This window comes from Rhagoletis pomonella, unplaced genomic scaffold (assembly GCF_013731165.1).
Source record: "Rhagoletis pomonella isolate Grant_MI unplaced genomic scaffold, Rhpom_1.0 Rhpom_scaffold_00001, whole genome shotgun sequence".
NCBI lineage: Eukaryota > Metazoa > Arthropoda > Insecta > Diptera > Tephritidae > Rhagoletis > Rhagoletis pomonella.
The window spans coordinates 32,978,965-32,988,553 of record NW_023458555.1 but is presented as its reverse complement, the minus strand read 5'-3'; the positions used below and the strand labels follow the sequence as shown (position 1 = coordinate 32,988,553).

Here is a 9,589-nt window from a genome sequence, read left to right as displayed (position 1 = left end):
TTAAACTCCACATTACCAAAAATTTCATAACGAAAAATCACTATTTCTGGAAAAGCTATAAATACCAACCTGGTCATGCTGACTTTGTACATACATATGTTTGTATCGCACCTTTGTTGCAAGAGTAGCATAATTCAAAAAATAATTTTTTTTAGTTGAGCATGCAGACATAACCGCCAACTCTTCGTCTTGCTCCGTAAAAATTTCATAGGTGTATGGATTAACAATAGCGCATTAGAATAAAATGCGTCTTCATTTTTATCATGGGAGCGTATGTTAATGTCAAACTTTAAAGCCGTTTTTCTCCAGTTTTTGATTATTTATATTATGACACTCTTGCCGCAAAGGTACATGCATACATACATACATACATACACTCACATTCACCAACAGTTGGAGCATCTCAATTATTGCGCGGCTACTGATATGCGAATAATTTCATTAAATTGAAGCGTTTATTTTAAATTGAATGAAATATTACCAATAGTATGAACGTGACATTTCCCTTTATTGCTGCTGTTTACGACAAATGCCGACAGTATGAATTTGCAAATCTGTTGTTTGCTGGAAGAACGACATGTTCTAAAAAATTTAAAAATTGGAAAAAATAGCTGGAAAATTTTTGTGGCAGTTTTTTTTCCTTAGAAAGAAATAAGTAATCACTAACAATAAAATAAATATAATCGTAAAATTTAACATTAAAGACAATAAAGCTGTCATCAATTTATATCCATATTATGGTCAAGAATGATGTATGTATTCAAGCAATAGTTGCTAAGCAAAATGAAGAAGAGTAAAGTTGCAAGCTGGCTCTATAAAACACAATTGAAATTATGATTTATTTTACATGAGACAAAAACTGAAATTCGGAAATTATGGGTTATGTCGTTCATTCAGCAAACGAACGATATTTAGAAATATACATATATATGTATGTATGTATGTATGTAGTTTTACAATACATTTTTCAAGTATGAAAAATTAACAACTAAACGTGAATAGCGGTGACGCCAAAAATAAATATATGCATCTAATCCTAATATTCTCGCACATTAATATTAGGATGTCTCACAGAAAAAGTTTTTGTTGCCGCCAAAAAACCGTTATATAATTTTCGGAATTCTACTACAATAATAATAACACGGTTAGGTTATAGCCTAGATAACATATAGGATATTTTTTGAAAAGTAAAACAATTACGAAAGAGGCTCCTAAACGATTTATTTAAAAAATATTTTTTAAAGGGTTACCTCCTGTTAATAAAGCTAAGATCCATTAAGTAATAAGTTAAATAAAATATCACAACAAGTTGAGTGTAAAGCGAAGGGGGTTTCTAAACGATTTATTTCGAAGACAATCGTTAAGAGGGTTACCACCTGTTCAAAACGGTAAAATCAGTTAAACTAACCACTTAAACGAAATCTTTCGATATGGGTTTCAAACGAGAGGGCTTTAGGAAAGTTATATTTGAAAAATATTTTAAATAGGCTGCCACCTGTTTTAAAATTCAAACTTAATTTTAATAACAAGTTAAATGAAATATTTGAATATGAGTATCAAACGAGAGAGGGTTTAAGAAAGGTGTATCTATTACGAAAACATTTGTGATTAGGGTTGCCACCAGCTAAAGAGTTTAAAAATTTAATCAGCTATTTTAGTGAAATATTTTAATATGGATGGCAAGGCGCAGATAAACGAGAATATTCGCTGAATTTAAGTCGGCTACATAATTTATAAAGTATTTATTAAATAATTGATTGCGCGTACTAGCCAGGCTGGGGCAATGGGTATTATAGTGTGCAATATCCTCTATTTCTTCCTTGTCTCTGCAGCTGCGTCAAAAATTGAAAATTTTGTCCGGTTATTACAGCAACTCCTACTCTTAGAGAGGAGCGGTCAAACCGTATGAGAGCTTCAGATCGTTTTTCATCGACAGTTGGCCAGATGTGTCTCAATATTTTCCCCTTCAATTTATATTTGCAAGAACATTTCTGTTCCTTTCATTGCCAGCTTGTTGGCCAGGCAGTTACCAGGGCCATCCCTTCGTCCAGAGATCTATACAATAGTTAATGAGCCAGATGGTTGGGAACCCCTTTACTCTCAATGGCTACTTGGGACGTTGTTGTGTTGGATTTAAAACATTTGATAGCAACCTGGCAGGCCGGTCTGAATGTGCGGAGGTCATAAGCTATTGCGATTAGCAACCCTTCAGTAGTCAAGTAAATAAAAACCCTGTCTTTTAGCTTAGAGTCATCTGCGGGATAGCCGTCAACTGTGAATCTAGGTCTGTGGCACCTTCCCGTTCGCCCCTCTTTGGGATTGTTATAGAGATATTGCTTCCTAGACCGTGTAGAGGAATAATATGGTCTAATACAGGGGCCAGAAGAGTTTCCCGGACTTTCGCTTGTACCATTTTGAGGTCTCCCCATGGCTGGATCGTGTTTAACCTGGCAGCATTGCAACTAGGCAGGAATTTTCGGTGTTCCGTCTACCAGAAAGTTTAAAAACCTAATTTCAGAGCTTTGGTAGGGGTCGCAGAAAGGCCTCTCGTGGCAAGCATGGCCGCTGTCCATTGTAACCAGTCTATTTTCGCTCTGTGACTTCTTCTGTAACCGCCCAAGCGATTCTGTCAGAGTTCAATAAATCACGCCCGTTGTTTCTATTCTATGTCAACTGAAGCCAATTGGAAATGCCATGTGAAGCCAAGTCCCTCTCCATCTATGTAGTCCGCAGTGGAGGCCTTCCTCTTCCTCTGTTACCAGCATCGCAATCCGCGTTGTATATTTGCAGACCTGGAGCGTTTCCTACACTTCAGTTCGCCGCACTGCGTCTAATAGTTAGATGTTCTTCTTTCATTAGATGTTTTCATTGTCCACGCCTTGGCGCCATAAACCAGCACGGGCATTATGAGTGATTTATAGAGTGTGATTTTTGTAGGGCGAGAGAGGACTTTACTTCTCAATTGCCTACTCAGTCCAAAGTACCACTTGTTGGCAAGAGTTCGATTTCATGGCTTATCGGTGTTAATGCTGTTGCCTAAATAAACTTGTTACCGACAACAGTGACGTGAATGCCGAGACGCGTTGGCGCTGTTTTCCTGCTGACCGGAGATACTTTATTGTATCCTCATTCATTATCACCCTGATTTTGATTAGGAAAGTACCAAAATGGCAATTTTTCTTTTTATGTACTTGGCATTAATTAGAAATCAGATGCCTCACCCTTGTTTCATTGCGAATCAGCAATCATTTTATTCACTTTAAATACATACATAAATAGCCTAGATAAATGCTAAAATATTTCTTAAACCTCTTTGTTGTGCTTATTGTGTGGTAGCAGATTTCTAGATGATGCTTTAATTATAAAAACTACACATCATAATTGCAATGTGCAAATTAGCAAAGCTTATTAATTGATTCCTTCTCGATGGCTAATGGCGAAAAGGACTTGCGTATTCATTTAGCAAAAGGAAAAAGGCCTTTTCTGCACCCTTTCTAAATCTATTTAATTACATAGGATTTACTTTGCATTCTGTTTCTAATCTACAATAAGTACACAACATGTTCTGAAGTTTTGTGCATCGGACTTATGCTCTGATCAAATGTTTTGCCATTGTACGAAAAGCGATTGTAGGGCACTATGTTGATCACTTTGAATCCCTGCTTACGACCTGCTTTCTGTGAGAACATCGATGTAAATATAGCGGTCACTGCCTTCGGACGCATAGCACGTAATTGTGGATGCATTTCTTCAACGCCAATGCCTGCGGATAGCTCGCGCGCCAATTGGATGGTATGGCGGCATAATTCGGTTGCCACACCGCGACGACCCCATTCTGGCAATGTGCCAAGGAACATCAATTCCAATAATGTATCTATTTTATATAGCTCAAAGACATCCGTTTCCGAATCCACATCAATCATGAAATCCATAAGACGCTGTGCCTGCGGTGAGTGCGCACGCTCGTTGCGGAATTTGATAAAAAAGGGTTCTTGACCGTTGGGCGGTATATACTGCAATAAATGTATGTATGTAGGTTCGACGAAATATATGTATGTAAATACCTTACCTGTATTTTGTTGAATGATACGCCGACTATTTGGCCAGTTGGCACATGTTTAGCCACCAATGAAACACCATCATCTGCAGTTATGCGGCACAGTTCGGTGAGTTCATTGCGCGCCTGCGCATTCTCAGGCTGGTTAATTTCGCATGCAATACAAACGGATTCATTCAAATAAAATGATTTATCAAGCACCTGAAAATATGTATGAATAGTTGAAATTGTGTTCAACACTTTTTAATAAACCTATATATCCATGGTCCAATGCAATAACGCCACAACAAAAGAAACCCTTATTAGCTAGTTCGGGATAATTTCAAGCTTAATCCCGAACTAGTTCAGGACTTTTTCGGGTTTAGTTCGGAACAATTTGGGGGTACTTCGGGGTCATTTCGGGCCAAGTTCGGGATTTTAGCACTGGTTCGGGACGAGTTAGGGCCTACTTCAAGAGTGAATTGTGAAATAAAGTACTCACTCATCGTGCTCATGCTGGTATGTATGTATGTATATAGTGCAGAAGTATGGACAATGACAACATCCGAGTGAATTAAAATACAGCAGTTCAACTTGCTCGGACATTTCCTACGATTGGATACACAAGATCTCCAGAACGTGGAGCAAACAAAACGGGACCCGCTGGTAGTAGCAAAGGAATAGGAACGTCTTCTCTGTGATGGAAAGACCAGGTGAAGGATGGCTTGGAACTCGTTCAGCAAATCAAACATTGTATTTGCGCTCTTTTACGTGGCAGCTTCCTCGTCTATCGGGCAGAGGCACCTTTGCCATGATAGGCACGGACACTCCAGGTGCATGCCTCAAAGCATAGTGCTTTATGCGTATGCCGTGGTCGTCATCAAAAAAAAAAGGGGGGTCTTATCCGAGGCTTAAGATTCACATTAGATATTTACGAAATTAAGCAAGTTCAAATTGAGCAAGCAGTTATATAAATAGCAATAATTCATACCTTATGGCTTTAAAAGTTCCATAAAGAGGCTTAATATTCTAAAACGGCAAAAAAATAATGTTTATGAAATTTTTCTATGCACATCCTAATTTTGATGACAGTCACCCAATTGAGGCTGTGAGCCGTGCATGAATACCGTTAAAGTTACTAAAGTATCCCAGTGGGAATTAGGAGCACGTAATAATACCTTATTAGCAACTTACTCTTCACCTGGCAGTCATTGCCATTTCCCTGCCGAACGTCCCTTACTTTTACAAAGGCATGGCCGCCTTATGTAATTAGGAATTTAGAATGTACATTTGGTATCAGACATACTTCTGAGCCGCTTTACAAAGTAAGTTACGTGTAATGCAGAGAAGTCGCTCGGAGTAGTTCGGCGCTTGGAGATAACTTCGGCTGCACGTTACTTTGCAACTGACAACGTAATGTGTCGTTGGAGGTATTCATTTTGTGCTTTACTAGTAGATGACATTGGCCATGATGACAATTTTGGTACTAAAAACTGAAAGAAAACATGGCTTACCTCGTAAGGTGCTTACCTATTTTCCCAGTGGGATTATCTATCATTCTTACATGTCCATATATACATACATATAAAAAACGATCCCTATGACCATTCAATCACTATCTGCTTTTGTAAAAGTCACATTTACGTAGAGTAAATAAAAAATCTAAGATATAATTCAATTGATTGATAAGATAAATTCAAATATCAGCTAATTAATTTTAAATATTGAACACATGTACTTAATTACATATGGGTGTTTCCAGCGGAAGGTCCACCACGACAAAAAAAATAAAAGTTGTATATCTAACGTATTTACGGGTCGATTTGTCTGCTTTTTAAAGTATATACTGGCTATGTAAGTAGAATCATGTTTGCATAAAATCGAGATATTTCGAAAAACCGTATTTATGGTCCGATTTGGTTCGAATTTGGCGTATGTAGTTGAAACATAATAAATCATAGATTTTTAATAAATTGACCCTGAATTGGCGCTGAAGTCAAAATATAAAGTATATTCTACATAAAATACAAGTTTTATTTGCGTTAAAAATTCATTTAAAAGCAATATTAACAAATATATAACGATGGAAATTTATGTCACGTGACGCCACGTCTCGTCACGTTTCACACTTGGCGTTGTAAAATAGAATTGAAACAATTTGCATTAATTCGAAAAACTCTAAAAACAACTAGAATTGCTCCAAATCATATTAAAATAAGTTTCATGAAATTAGCCATCCACAATTCGCAGAGTTTTGCGATTTTGTAAGAAAAGAAAAAATCAACTTCCATTTTTTGTCACGTAACGACACTCTCTTTAAATGCTTATATTTCAGGACCAAGCAGTTCGATTGATTTCATTTTTCGGTTAAATATAGAGCTAATTATGTGCTATACAATGGCCCAAAAAAGTTAAAGAAAACAAATGGTATTCCTTTTTTGTATAACATTGAAATCGTACGACTGTCACGTGCGCCACCATGGGAATGCCCATATGTGTTTTGAAGTGGCATGTGCAATTGATTAGTTTAACAATTAGAATAAGATTCTTTACTATAATAAAGATTGGCGAAGTCTACTGGCAGTAGCATACAATTGGCCATAAAAAAATAAAGGTCAGGTCATACCAAAAAGCGGGAATACCTAATTGGAAACTGAGTACGCTGGAACGAAATGAATGCAAGAGATTAATATTCCAAAGCCAATTGAAATGGCAGTTAAAACTTCACAATCACATGCGAGTACCATTCAACAAAGCTACCTTTGTATTTATGTTGCGTCAGGAGACTCGCATATTACGCCTGAAAGTCAAATGATGAAATGGGGAAAATTCAGACCAAGAGTTATCACAATTTTCAATTACGGTGACAAGGAAACCATGGGGCACTATGCATCTCGATAACTTGACAAATTTAAAAAAAAATTTTAGGAATTTCAAAATCACTATAATCGATAAAATTCGACAACTCCATTAATTTAGATAACTGTTCGTTTCCAGAACTGGATAAATTTCGATAGCTCAAAAATTTACATATCTCGATATACAAATGTATGTACATACATACATATGTATAACGAAAACTCAATTTTGATAGATCTATAAATTTTCATATCTAGCGAAAAATTTCGATAACTCGATACACTCTGGTAACTCGATAAATAATGATAACTCGATAAATTTATGTATTACTAGAAGTTTAGACAACCCGAACTTTGAAAATTCCAAAAGCTTCGATTGCACAAACTGGAAAATTTCGATAACCACCTACAAATTTCGATAAATCAATACATCGATACATCACGACCACTCGATCGACTTTGTTAACTCAAAAAACTTCTAACTACAATTTTGATTTTTATTGTTGGTTTGTACTAGGCTATTTTGATCAATTTGGCTTATGTGCAAGAAAAAACTTTCTTCACTTTGCTGCCCGACGTTTGATTTTGATCACTCGATAAATATTGATTATTCATTAAATATACAAAATGAAATTTTTTTTAACTTGATAAATTTCGGTAATCCGATAAATTTTTGTAGCTCGATAATTATCGGTATATTTCTGCGTCTCGATAAATTTCGTTAACTTAATAAACATGGTCAAATGCAATAACTCGATACATTCCGATAACTTAATAGACATGGATGATCCGTTAAATTTCGATAACTATAAACTTCGGTGATAAGAATCTTGATAACTTTCGATAACTAAATTTCCGATGACTGGCTATATTTCAATTCTTTTCAAAAAATCTCAATGAATTTTCTTACCCTTTCAGTTACCCTACACTACTCATTATTTTCATTTTGCAATCTTTGTTACAAAGCTGCATTTCAAATACGAAGTAAAACAAAATGCGAAAACAATTCAAATTGAACAGTTTGCAACAACAAAACAATACAAAAATACCGAAATTTTGAAACGACGATTTTGACCGTAATTTTCAACCAATTTTGAAACTATCCTCATCTACAGAAAGATACCCTTCTCAAGATGTTCTTGGTTTTGAAATCGATTCGGTGCAATCGCCAAACGAAGGCGGAAAAAATTTAAGTTAGCGTATTAAAGAAAAGGAACCTAACGCGAGTAAAAATCGATTTTCAGATATATAATCGTAAATTTACAATTCATGTATACAGAGATGAGCGATGATGATGAATTAATGTAATAATCTGAAAATCGATTTTTACTCGGGTTACGTCTATGTATAGATATAACGAGGTTCTGCTAAAGGAAAAAAAATTTAAACAATTTTTCAAAGCTTCAAATTTTCATTTTTTATTTTATTTTTTGAACATCTCAAAACCTATAGTAGTTAAAAAATGGTTCTGGTCTCGTGTTTAATGTGATATTTGGAGCTGTATAAAAAAGTTCAAAAAACGAATTTTTTGTTCGAAAAATCAAAATGAAATAACAGATTTTTTTTATGAAAAAAATCGCAGAAACGTTAATTAAAAAAACTTATATAAATCTCGGCTCAATTTTTTTTGTACAATACCTCTAACGGATCATAAAAGATCCTGAAATTTTCAAGTTGTTTTTTTTAGATATCAATTTTTGAACTTTGAAAAAAATTTATTTGAAACTCAAAATTAAAAATAAATTAAAATTAAATAAAACTTGTTTAGCTTAACTTTCTGTGAAGTTTGCAAAAAAATGTGTCAGGGTTAAGAAACTGATATCTTTGAAAAAACATATTCTAGAAAATTTAAGGATCTTTTAAGGACAGTTGAACGCTTTGTATATAATAGAAAGTTTATAAGTTTTGGTTTTATCATTTTTTTAATTTCAATAATAAATAATTTTTTTTTTTGGTTTTTTATATGGCATATTTACTTTTTAGCCCTTAATAGAACCTTTATAACGAGACTAGAACCACTTTTGTAACTATAATGGTTTTTGAGCTATTCAATATTAAACTTGCAAAATCCCGGAAATTGAGAAATTTAGACTTCGTTTAACTTTCGAAAAAAAAATTAAATTCTTTCCCTTCGGCAGAACTTCGGTATATGATAAAAGAAAATTTCTGAACAACTTACCTGCAAGGCTTCCTCTAGATCAGCTTTAGTAAGGCTTCTGACTTCGAATTCGCCTAAAAATACAACAAATATAATCAGCGTAACACTTTCCATAAAACTTAAATTTGAAAAATTCACACTTACCATTGCCAAATTTGCCCCACAGTCGACCAGTGTTATCTCTCATGTTTGACCACTCTCCAAATCAGTTGCCAAAGTAAAAAAAAAAAACAAAGTGTACCTGTTTGTAGAATAAAGCAAAATGTTTTTAATTTCATAGGTCAATAATCTTAATCAGAAAAGCGCGTCTGCTTTGAAAACTCACACAGTTGCTAATTTATTTTTGTTCTCACTTTAATATACATACAGATAAGCACACGCGACCGTTACAACAGTTGGTTACCGTACGACTAAACTTTTTATGTAGAAAACTTTTCCAAGTTGGCTATCAGCGATTGATATATGTACATATGTATGTATGTATGAACACACAGGGCCGTAAGCCATTTCGCTAATATGTTTAATGATCAGAATTTC

The 9,589-nt window shown here is 34.9% G+C and overlaps 1 protein-coding gene across 1 annotated transcript; it reads right to left on the bottom strand.

Moving 5' to 3' along the window:
• Positions 1-3,284: 3,284 nt before the first annotated feature.
• On the bottom strand, positions 3,285-9,250 carry LOC118751120. Its single transcript, XM_036485892.1, has 4 exons — positions 9,197-9,250; positions 9,074-9,126; positions 4,070-4,258; positions 3,285-4,013 (listed from the first exon to the last, which is right to left on the bottom strand). Exons 1-4 carry the CDS (start codon positions 9,237-9,239, stop codon positions 3,543-3,545), a joined length of 756 nt encoding a protein of 251 aa, XP_036341785.1. The 5' UTR covers positions 9,240-9,250; the 3' UTR covers positions 3,285-3,542.
• Between the last annotated feature and the right edge of the window lie 339 nt (positions 9,251-9,589).